General features: G+C 34.2%; 1 protein-coding gene across 1 annotated transcript; it reads left to right on the top strand.

Moving 5' to 3' along the window:
• The first annotated feature begins 11560 nt into the window (after positions 1-11560).
• LOC110151068 (olfactory receptor 6F1-like) lies at positions 11561-12520 on the top strand. Its single transcript, XM_020914308.2, has one exon. The coding sequence runs from the start codon at positions 11561-11563 to the stop codon at positions 12518-12520; it is 960 nt and encodes a 319-aa protein (XP_020769967.2).
• Positions 12521-18942: the final 6422 nt, after the last annotated feature.

Below are 18942 nucleotides of genomic sequence, written 5' to 3'. Positions count from 1 at the left end.
CTCTTAAACATCTAAATAGAATAAAGTGTCAGATACTCAAACCTGTGGCAGAGTTGAGTGCTTCAGAGGAGCACCAAACAACTTTCAGCTATCCTTTTCTACCAGAGTCTATGAGACAAGAATAAGTCATACCAGGAGCAAATGTGAGTTAGTAAAGAAAAAGGCTGAAAGATTTGTTCTTTCATCATTAATTATGATGTTAACTATGAGTTTTCATAAATGTCCTTTATCATAATCAAAATATTGCCATCTATTCCTAGTTTTGTAGTCGGAGAAGGCAATGGCACCCCATCCAGTACTCTTGCCTGGAAAATCCCATGGACAGAGATGCCTGGTAGGCTACAGTCCATGGGATCGCGAAGAGTCGGACACGACTGAGCGGCTTCACTTTCACTTTTCACTTTCAGCATTTAAAAAAATGGATTGTGTTGAATATTTGCTGCATTTTTTTGTATCATGTGATTTATCTCTGCCCATTTTTTATGTGGAGAATTATTGTGTTAATTTACTTCCTTATATTAAACTATACTCACTTTAAAAAAAAAAAATTCCTACCTGGTCATATTGCTTTCAGACTCAGTTTGCTAACATTGTGTGGAAGATTTTGTTTCAATTTAGGAATATTAGGCTGAGGAGTTTTGCTTGCATACATACTTAGTCATGTCCTACTCTTTGTTATTCCATGGACTGCAGACTGCCAGGCTCCTCTGCCCGTGGAATTTTCCAGGCAATAATACTAGAGTGGGATGCCGTTTCCTACTCCAGCAGATCTTCCTGACCCAGGGATCAAACTTGAGTCTCTGCTTCCATATTCATTACAGATGTTGCTTTGAATTTTTTTTCTTGTAATGTCTTTAACTGGCTTTTAAAATAAGGTAATGCTAGTTTCATAAAATGAGTTGGAGAGTGTTGGTTTATTTGTAATTTTTGGAAATGCTTGAGGATTCAGTTCAGTCGTTTAGTTGTGGCTGACTCTTTGTGACCCATGGACTACAGCAAACCAGGCTTCCCTGTGCATCACCAATTCCTGGAGCTTGCTCAAGCTCATGTCCATTGAGTCGGTGATGCCATCCAACAATCTCATCTTCTGTCATCCCCTTCTCCTCTTGCCTTCAATCTTTCCCATCACTGGGATCTTTTCCAATAAGTCAGTTCTTCACACCAGGCAGCCAAAGTATTGGAGCTTCATCTTCAGCATCATTCTTTCCAATGAATATTCAGGATTGATTTCCTTTAAGATTGACTTGTTTGATCTCCTTGCAGTCCAAGGAACTCTCAAGAGTCTTCTTCATCACCACATTTCAAAAGGATCAATTTGTCGGCATTCAGCTTTCTTTATAGTCCAACTCTCATATCCATACATGACTACTGGAAAAACCATAACCTTGACTAGATGGAACTTTGTTGACAAAGTAATATCTCTGCTTTTCAATATGCTGTCTAGGTTGATCATAAATTTCCTTCCAAGGACTAAGCCTCTTTTAATTTCATGGTTGCAGTCACCATCTGCACTGATTTTGGAGCCCCAAAAAATAAAGTCTGCCACTGTTTCCACTGTTTTCCCATCTATCTGCCATGAAGTGATGGCACCTGATGCCATGATCTTAGTTTTCTGAATGTTGAGCTTTAAGCCAATTTTTTCACTCTCTTCTTTCACTTTCATCAAGAGGCTCTTTAGTTCTTCTTCACCCTCTGCCATAAGGGCAATGTCATCTGCATAGCTGAGATTGTTGATATTCCTCCCGGCAATCTTGATTCCAGCTTGCGCTTCATCCAGCCCTGCGTTCTTCATGATGTACTCTGCATTTAAGTTAAATAAGCAGGGTGACAATATACAGCCTTGACGTACTCCTTCTCCTATTTGGAACCAGTCTGTTTTTCCATGTCCAGTTCTAACTGTTGCTTCCTGACCTGCATACAGATTTCTCAAGAGGCAGGTCATGTTGTCTGGTATCCCCATCTGTTTCAGAATTTTCCGCAGTTTGTTGTGATCCACACAGTCAAAGGCTTTGGCATAGTCAATAAAGCAGGAATAGATGTTTTTCTGGAACTCTCTTGTTTTTTTGATAATCCAGAGGATGTTGGAAATTTGATATCTGATTCCTCTGCTCTTTCTAAAACCACCTTGAACATCTGGAAGTTCATGGTTTACATATTGTTGACGCCTGGCTTGAAGAATTTTGAGCATTGCTTTCATAGTATGGGAGATGAGTGCAATTGTGTGTTAGTCTGAGTATTCTTTGGCATTGCCTTACTTTGGGATTGGAATGAAGACTGAACTTTTCCAGTCCTGTGGCCACTGCTGAGTTTTCCAAATTTGCTGACATGTTTGAGTGCAGCATTTTCACAGCATCATCTTTTAGGATTTTTTTCCCCATTTATTTTTATTAGTTGGAGGCTAATTACTTTACAATATTGTAGTGGTTTTTGTCATACATTGACATGAATCAGCTGTGGATTTACATGTATTCCCCATCCCGATTTCCCCTCCCACCTCCCTCTCCACCCAATTCCTCTGGGTCTCCCCAGTGCACCAGGCCAGAGCACTTGTCTCATGCATCCAACCTGGGCTGGTGATCTGTTTCACCCTAGATAATATACATGTTCTGATGCTGTTAGGATTTGAAATAGCTCAACTGGAATTCCATACCTCCACTAGCTTTGTTCATAGTGATGCTTCCTACGGCCCACTTGACTTGGCATTCCCGGATGTCTGGCTCTAGGTGAGTGATCACATCATCCTGATTATCTGGTTCATGAAGATCATTTTTGTATAGTTCTTCTGTGTGTTCTTGCTGCACAGAATATCTTCTGCTTCTGTTAGGTCCATATCATTTATGTCCTTTATTGAGCCCATCTTTGCATGAAATGTTCCCTTGGTATCTCCAATTGTCTTGAAGAGATCTCTAGTCTTTCCCATTCTTTTGTTTTCATCTATTTCTTTGCACTGATCACTTAGGAAAATTATTATCTCTCCTTGCTATTCTTCGGAACTCTGTATTCAAATGGGTATATCATTCCTTTTCTCCTTTGTTTTTCACTTCTCTTCTTTTTGCAGCTATTTGTAAAGCCTCCTCAGACAGCCATTTTACTTTTTTACATTTCTTTTTCTTGGAGGTGGTCTTGATCCTTGTTTCCTGTACAATGTCACTAACCTCTGTCCATAGTTCATCAGGCATTGTGTCTATCAGATCTAGTCCCTTAAATCTATTTCTCACTTCCACTGTATAATCATTAGGCATTTGATTTAGGTCATACCTGAATGGTTTATGGGATGTTCCTGTTTTCTTAAGTTTAGGTCTGAATTTGGCAATAAGGAGCTCTAGATCTGAGCCATAATCAGCTCCTGGTCTTGTTTTTGCTGACTATATAAAGCTTCTCCATCTTTGGCTGCAAAGAATATAATCAATCTGATTTTGTTGTTGACCAAAATCATGTCATGTGTAAAGTCTTCTCTTGTGTTGTTGGAAAAGGGCGTTTGCTATGACCGTACATTCTGTTGGCAAATCTATTAGACTTTGTCCTGCTTTGTTCTGTAGTCCAAGGCCAAATTTGCCTGTTATTCCAGGTATTTTTTTTACTTCCTACTTTTGCATTCCAATCCCCTATAATGAAAATATCATCTGTTTGGGGTGTTAGTTCTAAAAGGTCTTATAAGTCTTCATAGAACCATTCAGCTTCAGCTTCTTCAGCATTACTGGTTGGGTCATAGACTTGGATTACCATGATATTGAGTGGTTTGCCTTGGAGATGAATAGAGATCATTCTGTTATTTTTGAGATTGCATCCAAGTACTGCATTTTGGATTCTTTTGTTGACTATGCTGGCTACTCCATTTCTTCTAAGGGATTCTTGCTCACAGTAGTAGATATAATGGTCATCTGATTTAAATTCACCCATTCCAGTCCATTTTAGTTCCCTGATTCCTAAAATGTTAACATTCACTCTTGCCATCTCCTGTTTGACCACTTCCAATTTGCCTTGATTCGTGGACCTAACATTCTAGGTTCCTATGCAATATTGCTCTTTACATCATCAGACCTTGCTTCCATCACCAGTCATACCCACAACTGGGTGTTGTTTTTGCTTTGGCTCCATCTCTTCATTCTTTCTGGAGTTATTTCTCCACTGATCTCCAGTAGCATATTGGGTACCTACCGACCTAGGGAATTCATCTTTCAGTGTCCTATCTTTTTGCCTTTTCATACTGTTCATGGGATTCTCAAGGCAAGAATACAGAAGTGGTTTGCATTCCCTTCTCCAGTGGACCACATTTTGCCAGAACTCTCCAACATGACCCAGCCATCTTGGGTGGCCCTACACATCATGGCTTAGTTTCATTGAGTTATACAAGACTGTGGTCCATGTGATTAGATTGGTTAGTTTTATGTAATTATGGTTTCAGTCTGTGGTTTGCATTTCATGCAAAGATGGGCCCAATAAAAGATAGAAACAGTATGGACCTAACAGAAGCAGAAGATATTAAGAATAGATGGCAAGAATGCACAGAAGATCTATACAAGAAAGATTTAAAGACCCAGATAACCACAATGGTGTGATTATTCACCTAGAGTCAGACATCCTTGAGTGTACTTGAGAATAAGTGATGTTAACTTATTTTTTGGCAAATACTTTCTAGAATTCATCAGTAAAACTATCTAGTACTGTATTTTAATTTGATTTAAATTTTGAATATTGAATTAATCTCTTTACTTGCCATAATCATAATATTTTTCCTTAAAAATTGAGTTAATTTTGGTGCTTTAGAAATTTCTTCATTTCATGAAGACTATTGATCCATCCATAAAATCGTTTGTAGTATTCTCTTATAAACATTTATTTGCTTTTTAATTGAAGGATAACTGACTGCTTTATAGAATTGTGCTGATTTCCAAGGATAGTATTGATGCTATCATTTTGACTTCTGAATTTCATATATATGTGGCTTCTCTCTTACTCAGGTTAACTGAAAATTTATTCATTTTATCTTTTCAAAGAGACAACTTTTGGTTTTATTAATTCTCTAGATTATTTTACATTGTTTTCTTATTTTCTACCATTTAATATGCTCTTCCTTGGGTTTTTAATAGCCTTGGGCTCATTTCCTTCTTATTCTATTTTTGCAAAAATTTAAATTGCAGTGTTGATTTGAGAACATTCTTCATTTTACCGTAGGCATTAATAGATATAAATTTTCTTCTAAGAACTGCCTCTACTACATCTCAAAAGTTTAGATATGCTTTGTTTTTATTCATTCATCTCTAAATATTTTATCTTTTTAATGTAATCCTATTTGACCCATGGTTATTTATAATGTGAATTTTCTAATTTACCTTTGTAATTTATTTTCAGATTTATTTAATTGTGATTGAAGAAGGTATATGTACAATATTAATATGTTTTCAATTTATTGAGACTTATTTTGTAATCTACCATATGGTCCATTTCAGAGATTTTTCTGTGTGCACTTGAAAAGAATGTTAATTTCTATTGTTAGATTGTTCTATATATTTTAGTTATATCTAGATGATGTATTGAGCTGTATGACCCCTCTAATTTTTATTGTTCTTTGTTGTTGTTGTTGAAATTCTCTATCTATTGTACCATTAAAAGTGAGGTAATGAAGTCCCCACTTACAGTGCAGAATTGTCTATTTCTTCTTTCTGTCCAAGTTTGTGTCATTTAGCTTAAGGTTTTCTTTTGTAGCAGAAATATGTATATAATTGTTGCAGTTTCTTTTTGAATTGATAGTTTATTAACATATAAAGACTTTTGTTCTTTTAACATATTTGTCTTTTAATTATCAAAATTAATTTAAAGAGTTCAATTCTGTTTTGATTCCTTTTTGTATGAAATACATTTTCTATCATTTTACTTTCATCCTATTTGTAATTTTGCATCTAAAATAAATGCTTTATATATAACATATAAAAGGATAATTTAAAAAATACTGTTTCATCTTGTCTGTTGACATCTAGTTTGCCATCAATATACAATGTAATAATTGATAAAAAGACTTATATATGCCAATTGCTCTTTTTTAGTATGTTTAGTCCACTCTCTTATAATTCCTCTCTTCAAAACTGCTTTTATTTATGTTTAATTTTTTTAGAAAACTGAATTAATATCCTTTTTAATTTCTTTTGTATATATTTTATTGATATTTCCTTTGTTGCTAATTTGGAGGTTAAGTTTCTCATTAAATATTATAGCATTCAAATTTGAATTTATGCAAAATTAATTTCAATATTAAATATTCTACTTCTATACATTTCCACATTCACTTTTTTGCTATTATTGTTTCAAACTACATTTTTGTATATTGTGTGGATAAAACTGTTAATTCATTTTTTAGCATTTTTCTTTGAAAATATGTAGAAAATAAAAATTGCAATTGGTCACTAAAAACACAGTAGTGGTCATGTTTCTTTTATTCATGTGCACAGGTATGTGACTTTTTTATATTTTTCAAATTTCTCTGCACTGTATTTATTTATGTCCAATTTCCTTTCAGTTCAATCAGAAAATTCACTTTGGCTTTTCATGTAACAAGTCTAGTAGTAATAAAATCTCTCAACTTTTATTTATTTAGGATGTCTTAATTTCTTCCTCATTTTTAAAGCCAGTATTACAGGATATGAAATTCTAGTTTGACAGGTTTTCTCTTTCAACGTTTGAAAAAACGTTATTCAATTGCCTTCCATCCTCCATGATTTTTTGTGAAAATTTGATTGTTAATCTTACAGAGAATCCCTTGTAGGTGACAATTCACTTCTCACTTGTGGCTTTCTGGAATCAGTCTTTGTCTTTCTGCACTTGATTAAAGTGTGTCTTGTGAATCTCTTTGGTTGTGTCTTGCTCAAATACCTAAATTTCTTGTGTTTTTAGATTCATATATTTCATCAAATATAAGAAATTATGTCCTCTTTTTCCCCAAGTATTTATTTATTTATTTTGCCATTTTCTCTGTCTTTTATCCTTATTAGATACATATAAAGTATAATCTGGGCCACTAGATAGTATTCCAGAGTTTTCTTAAGCTCCAATTATTCTAAATTTTTATTTAATTCAGTTTTTCAGATTCACTTAACGTTTGCCTATCTTCATGCTCTGCTACTGTACCTACTTAAACCTGCTCTTGAATTGTTCTGCTAAATTTTTCATTTAGTCATTCTGTTCAAATCTATGTTTTTTTTATTCACTTTCATAATTTTTCATCCTTTTTCATATTTATCTTTTATTTTACAGATTTTCCTTTATTTTTCCCAGAGTTTGGTTTAGCAATTTTAGCATAGTTTTAGGTAGTTCTTTTAAAATCTCAGTGTGTGTGTGCTAAGTCACTTCAGTCATGTCCAACTCTTTGCAACCCTATCTCATTAGGTATTTCAAATACTGGGCTTTGCTACGAATGTTATCTGAATTTTTTTTTTTCCTTTAGGGTTTTTTTTTTTTCTGCTTTGTATTCTTTATTATTTTTTTTTTAAACATTAGACATCATCCTATTATAACATGGTAACTCAGAGATTATTTTCTCCCAGTTTCCAGGGCTTTCTGATTTTCTTTCAATTTTTGAAGGCTCTAGTAGAACATTGTGAGAAGGAGATGGCAACCCACTCCTTGGGGGATTCTTGCCTAGAGAATCCTGTGGACAGAGGAGCCTGGTGGGCTGTTGTCCATGGGGTTGCACAGAGCTGGACACCACTGAAGTGACTTAGCAGCAGCAGTAGAACATTTGTTTAGGTAATATTCTAATTTATTTTTTTACTTTAAAAAAATTTTGTGTGGTCAATACATGTGCTTGTTTTAAATCACTGTAGTTTGTATTTAGCTAATATTTTGACAAAAATCTATTTGAATTCAACAGTTATAAAAAAAGAAGAAAAAAACACACAGAAAAATTCTGTAATACAAACCTCTGAAAAATGACACAATATTTATACCTATTATACTGGTCAGCTTTATTATTCATATACAGCCAGTAAAGGCTTTTTAGAAGAGTTAAAGTCAGTGTTGCTGCTGTTTTTGTTTGTGTCACTGGTTGTGTAATTTTCTATTGTAAATAAAGAGTTCTCAATGCTAACCTAGTTTTTCCTATTCATATTAGAGAATAGTATCTTCCATGTGTGGGCGCGAGGCAGTGCATGGGGTCATAGAGTCAGATACGACTGAGCGACTGAACTGAATTGATCTTTTGCGGTGGCCGAAATATCAAGAGACACAATTCTGAAACTATATTTTGAAGGATAGTGTTAGTTAATGAAGCCACTTAGTAGATTATTTCTTCAGTTCCTGTGGAGATACTTCTAATGCTACCGCAATTGCTTTGTTCTTCCTTTGGCCTCTAGGGAAGAGTATTCTGACCCTGACCCTGGGAAAGCCCTCAGAAGATAGTTGTGAAATTCCCAAAGTAGAAGATATATCTCCAAGGCTTAAGACTGATGAAGTCGCAATACTTCTCACAGGGGAATCTCTGACCGTGCTTTTCCCTACATCCTGCCACAGGGAAAAATAAACTGAGGGGAGAAAAACACAAAAGGAATTTTGCATTTATCTAAAGCATAGGGATGTGCCATGTCGAATGACAGCAGGGAGGAGATCCCTTTGCTTATTTCCCTTACAAAATAATTGAAAATAGTGTGCTCTAGTTCATAGCTATGTTGAAAAGGAACATTTGAGGAATACACAATTAATAATATTCCATTCCTGAAAACTAATCAAACAAAATATTGGATGTGAGTATACCTGGCAAGATATAATCTGTGTTATTTCTCACTTGTCTAGAGAGTAACATAGCAGTGCTTTTGCAATTTCATTATTTCTGTAATCTGAGGCAATAATCAACCTCAGAAATTCATTTAGCATGTATCTTATAAATGAAAACTTTAAATAAATAATATATTTCTCCTTATATTTAAATATTTAATTTGTATAAAAATGCTAAATAACTTAAAATTATATTTTTCTATATCAAGTTTTTGCTAAGATTATACATAGCTAGAGAGTGTATAACCCTGATTTTCTAAAGGCAGACTAAAATAACTGTGATATCTTTCAGAAAAAGAAAAGGTATTTGCTTTGGGGTATGGCACTGATCTGATTTTCTTGTCAAAACTCTATTTATATTCTTTCCAAATTGTTTTCCTTTTCTTGTTAGTACTAGAATAGAGATAATAATGCTAGGAGAAATAATGATTGATATCTTTTAGCATGACTAAGTACCATGCCATTGACTATATAGATAATGGCAATAAGATATACTTTGGACACTTGGTCTGGACACGAATAATATATATTTTAATATTTTTCTTCTGGAATCAGAGAATCAGACTCAGCAAATATATTTTTAAAAGTCTGTCCCAGTTCTTTTCTCTAAATGGTTTCCTCAAATTATAAATTATAGGTCAATTGTTACTCATATTTTTCAAAATAGTGTTACACCTTCAAAAAGTACAATTTTATTTTTGTTAATCAGATGAAAATGGCAAAAAAAGATTAAACTTTTTGGGAAACTAAAACTGAAGGTTGGGTAAGACTCTTAAACTATCCCTTGACCATACTAACCTAACTTAGCCATTTAACAAGGTCTAACTAAAAGCTTTTTTTTTATCTTGAGAAAGGGTACTTTATCAACAGTACACCACAGAGAACATAAATACTGTGGCATAAACCCTATACACATTTCTATATAAAGATTTATGATTCAAAATGTTCATAAAGGTTTAATGCAGAAATCTCTAGATATGAACCATATTGCTGTCATGTTACATTCAGCTGTTGTTTTCATTGTGATCTATATTATCTGTATTTTCACCACCAGAACTTCTTTAAACACTATAAAATATGTTTTACATATATAAGAACATTTGTATTATTGGTATTCAATTTTTTATCATAATCTGCATTTATCATCTGTATATTTTGGTACTAAAGCACGTGTATATAAAAATATAACTATTGAAAAACATTGTTTCTCTAAAAACAAAATTTCCTTTTAAAAAAAAATTGTAAGAACATAAAGGTTTAAGTATAGTCATAAATACTGTATTGTATATTTAAACATTTGTTAGGTAGATATATCTCATAGTAAGTGTTCTTTACCATAGCCAACTTATGGAAACAAACACTAGGGACATTGAAAGATGAATGGATGTGTTGTTAGGGAGATTAAATAGACAATCTTGTTTGGGCTTCAGAGACAAAGCAGAGCAGGCCTCTGGCCTTTCTTCTAACCAGCCTGGACACCGCCCTGACTGGGAATGACTGAGTGACTGCCTGCTGTGAGTGCAAGACTTGCAGCACCTTAGATAAAATGGGGGAGGAATCTTGAGATTGTTGAGCCCCTGGAGGGGGCCTGGCAAACCAAGCCCTAAGTTTAGCAATGTTCTAAGTTTTACATGACGAACCACCAGCTTTAAAATGAAACCAGGCTTGCAATTTGGTCACAGATTGATGATGGTATCAGTTTGAATCCTGGTATTATAAGCCGGAACCCCAAGCTGCAATCTTTGAAGCCTCACCCATGTAGCAGACACACTGCCTGTAATCTTATTCCAGTTGGGACTCCAGATGTGCTGTGACACAGGACTTCCCAGTGCTGTTTAAGTCTGGATGTTGGTCAAAACCCAGTGTGGTGTGGTGATGAATCCTCTGCTCTATTTCTCCTTCTTTTAATGTTAGTATGTTGAAAGTAAGCTAGATAATTCTCTAATAAATATTTGTATTATTTATTTCTATATAATGAGTGGCTTATTTTGTTAACAAATCCTTTGAACCTGAGATGAAAGTGAAAACTTTCAGCAAAACAATGTGTGATTTTAATAATTTTTTAAACTATTTTTAAACAATGCATGAGAATTTGTGAATGCAATGGTTTTTGAAATAAACAAGCTAAGGTTAGAACACCTAAAACAGTATGAACAAATGCTTTTCCATAGGTGTTGAAATTCCTGCTCTTTGTTTTGTGTTCTGGAAACAGAATTGTTCATTTACCAGTCTCCCACCAAACCCCAATTGACAGCATATAACAGAGTTCATAAGTGTAAAAATGTAGCCAGTACTTTGTCTTCATATGGACACTTGTATGGCCCAGGAGTTCTATTCTGAGACTGACCACCTCCAACCATTGGCCTCGGATTTGCATGTTGTTGATTTCTTCACTATCTTCTAATGTTTACTATATGAAGTCCTCAGAGATGGGGAAATGTTATTATCTTTGAATAGCCATAGTTAATATTTTATCCCAACTGTGCTTTACTAAAACAACCTACCCGGTACAATACGTGCCCCACCACTTAAAACTATACAACTAGAAAAATAATTTGCTTCTTTAGTTTCTTCATTTGTAAAGTGGATTATTAGACTACTGTTCTTTCTGATTTATTTCCGAAATCAAATAAACTAAATCATGTCAAATTGAAGACGCCAATTATGTTTTTCCCATCATTAATTTTTAATTTTTCTTAAGGATGCATTATTATCATGAAAGAAAGAAAAATATAATATTACTTTCTTGTTCATATTTTGGCTTTGCTATTTCATTCCAGGTTAGAGACAATGAGATATGAATGTGGCAAATCAAACAAGAGTGACAGAGTTTATTTTTCTGGGATTTTCTGGTGTTCTCTATCTGAGGCTTGCATTATTTGTGATGTTTCTCACTGTATATCTGCTCTCTCTCATGGGAAACACCCTCATCATCTTCATTGTTCTCATGGATTCCACACTTCAAACACCCATGTATATTTTCTTAGGAAATTTGTCATTTCTGGAGATCTGGTACACAACAGCCACAGTGCCTAAATTGCTGGCCACTTGTCTCTCACAGGTTGTTACCATCTCCGTTGCTGGTTGTATAACCCAATACTACTTTTTTTTCTCTATGGGGGCCACAGAGTGCATCCTGTTGGCTGTGATGGCCTATGATCGATACCTGGCCATCTGCAGCCCTCTAAGGTACGCATTCCTCATGAGTCTCCAGGTATGCCTGCAGTTTTCAGTTGGATCTTGGATTGGGGGCTTCATTGCCCCTGTTCTACCTACTGTGCTTGTCTCTTATTTAAATTTCTGTGGCTCTCAAAAGATCAATCATTTCTTCTGTGACTCAGAGCCAATTTTTCAACTCTCCTGCTCAGACACATTCTTGGTGGAGGCCTTGGGTTACACATGTACCTCTGTTGTGATTCTAAGTTCTTTTCTTCTCACTATGTCTTCCTATGGACACATTGTGGTCACAATTATCAAGCTATCTTCCCGAGAGGCTCGGAAGAAAACTTTCTCCACCTGCGCCTCCCACCTCACTGTAGTTACCATCTATTACGGCACCATTATCTTTGCCTATGTTCGCCCTCCAGCCAAGCACAATTCTACCATGGGTAAAGCAGTCTCAGTATTCTATTGTGTGGTCACCCCACTTTTAAATCCTCTTGTATACACCCTAAGAAACAAAGATGTGAAGAAAGCCTTCAGAAAATTTCTGGAAAGAAAGAGATTGTTCTTGGCCAGACATACCCAGGAGGTTTGAGAGATCAATTAATATGAAAAAGCTAGAATGGATTATCACATTACATATGCAAAGAGTAAATATTGAAAATTATATTATAAAATTGATGATACCTAATGTGGATATTTTTGCACTTCACATTTTGGTTTGAATTCAACTGAAATAGATATTTAGTAACTAGTGTTTAAGAATACCTTGTTGCAAAGCTATAGTGATAAGGAGATAAATACACGAAGTTCCTACTCACAAGCACTTACAGTGGGAAAATTGGCTGGTTAGTTCTATGCAATTGTTTGGCAAATTTTTAAAAAATCTACACCTTAATAGTAACTATTAATACAAGCCAAAAATTGTTTCTAAGGCAGTGTTACTCCATGTGGTTGTCTATCATAAATATATCATTTTATACTTTAAAATAGTTTGATCAATAAACATTTGTTAAATAAATATAATGAGCCAAACACTATTCTTAAACATGAATGTTTACATATAGATGTAAACACATATAGAGAATTTCTTTAGAAATAAATCAAGAAAATATTAGATAATTTAAGATTTTTAGATATTTTACATAATTTTCAATATTAAGAAAGGTAACATGAAGGAAGGAAAGATTTAGAATTGGAAAATACAAGTATTGAATAGCTAACCTGATAAAATAAATTTCTTAGGTTTTTATAAAATATTCAAGCAGATAATCATTTCAGCATGTACTAGTGCATTTTGGAGCAACAGAAAAGTGGAAAGTGGGGAAGAAAATATGTTTCTATTATTATGTTCATCTTTCTGTGTTAATAGAGATGCTTCACAATTTTTAATAATTCTGATATAGTTTAGTAACACAAAGGATGACAGGAGTGCTGAAAGACTAATAGTCTATAAAATTTTTCACGACAAGTGGTCTCTACCTGATTGCCTACTGCTTGCCTTCTTTTTCTGTACTTAGTACGCTAGAAGTATCAGAGTAACCTGGGAACCTGTTAAGAAATACAGATCTAACCACAGCCTCTTGAATAAGACTATTCATTGCAACAAGATCCCCAGCTGACTGATATGCAGATTAAATCATTAGCAGCACTCTTTTAGGCAATCAAAGTATTCAACAATCTATTTTTAATGGAAAGATTATATAATTAAATCAAGAGTTGCTTGCACATGCCGATGCCTGAAATTTTTCTTAGTTTAAATTTTTACGTATTTTCTGTATATATTAAAGCTACAAGATTTTTTTTCTGAATGCCTAGTTTTCATTTTGTTTATCTTACACTTTCATGGAAACTATTGTCACAATCACTGGTTTATATAAATGAAAAATGTATGTCATACTTCAACAAGTTTTCTAACCCTTCTTTGGCCATCAGAATAATAGAGCAACATGCAAATTCTCACAATAACAGTGAAATGTTTTGTGTCATTAGACAAGTATTTCTGTATACCACTTTTCTGCAGGGAGTAAAAAGTTCATTCTATACACTTCTGTCCTATAGTTAAGCCTAAGTATTGAACTAAAAAAAGGAAAATAACACAAGATAAAATCATGGCTGTTTTGTTCTAACTTTTTTTACATGCGCTTAAGTGTCTCCAAAAGGAAAACAAATGTCAAACAAAGAATGATACTCCCCATCCAGTTCTAAACTGATTAAGTCATTAGTTGCTGACCTCCAGTGCACCCTGAGAAGAAGTATAAGGCACTTTGTGCTTTGAAAAAAATATACCACTAAGATGGTTAGATTTATATCTCTGAAAGAATTTTAATGAAGCCAGATTTTTGCATCTTTCCTTAATATAGAGAAGGCACTAAACTGATAAACTGTGGTATCTGCTTCTTGTGTCTAGCAGTAAACTTTTACCAAGATGTATGCTTGATTACATTCATTCTTTAGCCAAAAATCATATACATATATAATCACATACATTTATATATGTATAGTCATAAACACACACCATCTTCTCCCTTATAGCTTTAGATATGTCTTCTCAGAGTTATTGAAAGAATATCTCTGAGGATACAGTCATAAGTAAAACCTTGCATAAATATTAAACTCATATCTCTTATATTGTGCATTTTTCTTCATGCCAACAGAACGCAGAAGTTGTTAGGCCCCAAATCATATATAACTTTTAAAAAAGAATCATAAGCTGTGGCAATGTGACAAGAGAAAGATGTTAGGATAAGGGACACTAAGTTGCAGAGCAGTGGTGTTTGGATAGGTTTGTTTTACAGTTTCATTTTGATATTAACTCCCAGATTCCATTGATAAGAGTTTTTTTCTCTTCCTGGGACTGGTAGATACCATCCAAAGGAAAATATTATGACCTGCTTTTAGATAGGAAGGGAAAAGCCATGGAGATATTTATGTGGCTGCTGTTTCTCCAGTGCTTTCAGCTAAAAAAAGGGATATTTTCTTATTCTATGTATGGGGGTAATCTTTCTAAATACAGTTCTTTGGCAGAGTGCATACCCAAGTCTTCCTCCTTTTATCATACCACTTATCCCAAGTTTCTGCCTGATTATTATTATTTTTTTTAATTAGAGCAAGCCAGAAGCTATGGGTGGCTTTGAGTCGTTCATAAAAGAAAGAATTTGTTACTTAATTCAACTACAATCTAATAATATATAAAGAAGCTTGCCTGTTCCATTCACTTATCTTCATCTCGGTTTATTTTGGTGGTTGTTGTTCAGTTTCTAAGTTGTGTCCAACTCTTTGTGACCGCATGGACTGCAGTACACCAGTCTACCTTGTCCTTCACTATCTCCTGGAGTTCGCCCAAACTCATGTCCATTGTGTCAATGATCTCATATTTATATGTTTGTAACTTCTTTGGTCTTACTTTCAAAAACTGGAACAAGTGTGATTTCACTGAAAAGCAGTATACTTGTTAATATGTATCACATTTGCTATTGACTTCCCTGGTGGGTCAGATGGTAAAAATTCTGCCTGCAGTACAGGAGACCCAGATTCCATCCCTGGGTTGGGAAGATCCCCTGGAGAAGGGAATGGCTACCCACTCCAGTATTCTTGCCTGGAGAATTCCTTGGACAGAGGAGCCTGGGGGGTGGCTACAGACCATGGGGTTGCAAAGAGTAGGACACAACTAAAGTGACTTAGCATACATGCACTCTTTATAAAACAGTGTAACAGCATATAGCAAAACACAAACCTGAGTCAATGTAAAAAGAGAAAAAGTAAAAAATAAAGTCAATAATATTTAATTTTATTGTAAAAGTAAGAATATTTGATAAAATTTTGTAAAACATAAAGGGAATAAATATTTTATAGGTTTTGAGTTTAGTTTAATGTATGATGAGAGGGTGTGTTCTAACTTCATTGATTTACATGCAACTTTTCCAATATCGTTTCCAACTTTTCCAGCACCATTTGCTGAAGAGACAGTCTTTCTGCCATTTTATATTCTTACATCCTTTTTTGAAGTTGTGATTTTATTTTTGATCTCTCTATTCTGCTCCACTGATCCATATGTCTGTTTTTGTGGCAATATTCTGGATGAGTTATGCCGCCTACTTTGTTATTTTTCCCTTAGGATTATTTTGGTAATTTTGGGTCTTTAATGGTTTCATATAAATTTTAGGATCATTTTTTCTGGTTCTGTGAAAACTGACATGGATAATTTGATAGGGGTCACACTAAATCTGTAGATTGCTATGAGTAGTGTGATCATTTTAACAATTAATTCTTGCAATCCAAGAACTTGGGATAGCTCTCCATTTCTTTGAATCATCCTCAGTTTCCTTTGTTAATGTTTTATAGTTACAGTACACAAATATTTCACTTTCTTGGTCAGGTTTTTATTTTTTGGTATGATCTTAAAAGATATTTTCCTTTTATATTCCCCTTTTTCTATCTCATTGTTAGTGTAAAGAAATGCAACAGATTTCTCTGTGTTAATTTTGCATCCTGTTACCTTTCTCAATTTATTTATTACTAGTTCTAGTGATTTTGTGTGGAGTCTTTAATGTTTTCTATAAAAAGTACCACGTTATCTGCATATGATGACAATTTCACCTCCTTTCTATTTAGATTTTTTTTTTTAATTTTCTTATCTGATTGTTGTACTAGAATTTCTAATACAATGTTGAATAGAAGTGAAGACATTGGACACTTGTCATCCACAGTGATGGACACTGTGGTCTTGTACTAGATTTTAGTGATGCAGATTTTAACACTTCCCCATTGAGTATTAAATTGGTTATGACTGTCATAAATTAGTTTTATTGTACTAGAGTTATGTTTCCTCTATACCCACTTTGGTAAGGATTTTTATCATGAATGGATGTTGAATTTTATCAGATGCTTCTTTTACATCTATTTAGATAATCATGTTGATGTGGTGAATCCCATTGACTGAGTTGCATATATTGAACCATCCTTGTGAACTTTGGATGAATTCCACTTGGTTGTGGTGTATGACCTTTTTTATGTGATGTTGGATTCAGTTTGCTAATAGTTGAGATTTTGCTGCATGTTCATTAAAGATATTGGTCTGCAGTTTTCTATTTTGATGATATCTGTCTGACTTTGGTATCAGGATGATGTTCCTTTTGTAGAATGTCTTTGGGAGTGTTCTCTCCTCTTCAGCTTTTGGAAGATTTAGAGAAGGATCAGTATAAGTTCTTCTTTGTATGTTTGGTAGCATTCACCTGTGAAGGCATCTGGTCCTGGGCTTTTGTTTGTAGGGAGGTTTTTTTTTTTTTTTTTAATTATTATTATTACAGATTCTATTTCACTTCTAGACATCAGTCTGTCTCAAATTACCTATTTCTTCTTGATTCAATTTTGGTGGTCTCTATGCTGCTAGAAACTTGTCCATATCTTCTAGATTGTTACATTTATTGGCATATAGTCATTCTTAATATTCTCTTCTTTTAGTATTTTCATTATATTGGTCATTATTTCTCCCTTTTTCCCCTTACTTTGTTTCTTTATATTCACTCCCTTTTTGTCCTTTCGAGCCTGGCCAGTGGTTTGACAATTCTGTTTACCCTTTCAAATAACAAGCTATTGGTTTTATTCATTTCTTCTATTATTTTTATCTCTATTTCATTTCCTTCCTGATATCCATTATTTCCTTTGTTTTGCTGACTTTAGGTTTTGTTTGTCCTTTAGTTTTTTAGGTGGGAGGTTAGGTTGTTTATTTGAGGTTTTTTGTTTGTTTGTTGAGGTCAGCTTATATTACTAAGAATTTCCCTTTAAGGGGAAGATTTGCTGCATCACATAGATTTTATGTGGTTCTGTTTTCACTATCATGTGTCTCTAGCTATTTTTAAATTTCCTCTTTGATTTCATCATTGTGCATGCTCAATTGTGTTCAACCATTTGCAACCCCATGGACTGTGGCACACTATGCTCTTCTGTCCATGAGTTTTCTAGACAAGAATACTGGAATGGGTTTCCATTCATTGTCGACCCATTGGTTTTTTAGTAGCATATTGTTTTGTTTTCAGGCAATTGTTTTGTTTTTTTTTCCACTCATTTTTTTCCTGTGGTTTATTTCTGATGTAGATAGTTTTTTTATTTTTATTTTTTAGTATGTGTTTGAGCCCATATGTATCAGTCTAAAGCAAGTAGGTATAAGAAGGGGTTAACATACATGAAAAACTGGGTAACCACTAATCAAAAACATACAGTAGATTCACAGGGTCATTATCATCAGAAAATATGCTTAAAATAAATTCCATACACTTAAATTTTTTGAGACTTATATTGTGCCCTAGCATATAGTCAATCCTAGAGAATATTCCATTGTATTTGAAAAGAACATGCATTTTTTGGGTTTGGATGAAATGTACTGATTAAGTCTAACTGTTTTATGGTTTCATTTAGAGTCTCTGTTGCCTTACTGATTTTCTGTCTAGAATGAATCTGTTCATTGATGCGACTGGAGTATTAAAGTATCTTACAGTTTTTTCAGCTTCTCCCTTTGTGTCTGTTAGTATTTACTTTATGTATTTGGGTGCTCCTATATTAGATGCTGGAGAAGAGAATGGGTGCCTACTTCAGTATTCTTGCCTGGAGAATACCATGGACAGAGGAGCCTGGTGGACTACAGTCCATGGGGTTGCAAAGAGACAGACACAACTGAAGTGACTTAGCATGTATGTAGGCACACATCCATATTAGGTGCATGTACATTGGTGAGAGCAATATCTCTCTTCATATTCATCTTTTCATCATTATATAGTGTTCTTCTTTATCTTTCTTCATGTCCTTTGTTTCAGAGTTTGCTCTGAGTATTGCTACTCCAGCTTTCTGTTGATTTCATTTGCGTGAAATATCTTTTTCCATCTCTTCACTTTCAATCTATGTATGTCCTTTGGAGAAATGGGTCTCTTGTGGGCAGCATATTGTAGATTCTTGGATTTTTTTCTTAACGGTTTGTTTTATCCAATCTGTCCCTCTATGTCTTTTGGTTGGAACATTTAC

Source organism: Odocoileus virginianus, chromosome 3, assembly GCF_023699985.2.
Source record: "Odocoileus virginianus isolate 20LAN1187 ecotype Illinois chromosome 3, Ovbor_1.2, whole genome shotgun sequence".
In the NCBI taxonomy this organism is placed as follows: domain Eukaryota; kingdom Metazoa; phylum Chordata; class Mammalia; order Artiodactyla; family Cervidae; genus Odocoileus; species Odocoileus virginianus.
The sequence above is the reverse complement of the archived record's forward strand: the minus strand, read 5'-3'. Positions and strand labels throughout refer to the sequence as shown.

Excerpts from the sequence above, each read along its gene's own strand:
- LOC110151068 (XM_020914308.2), top strand. The coding sequence starts at position 11,561 with ATGAATGTGGCAAATCAAACAAGAGTGACAGAGTTTATTTTTCTGGGA.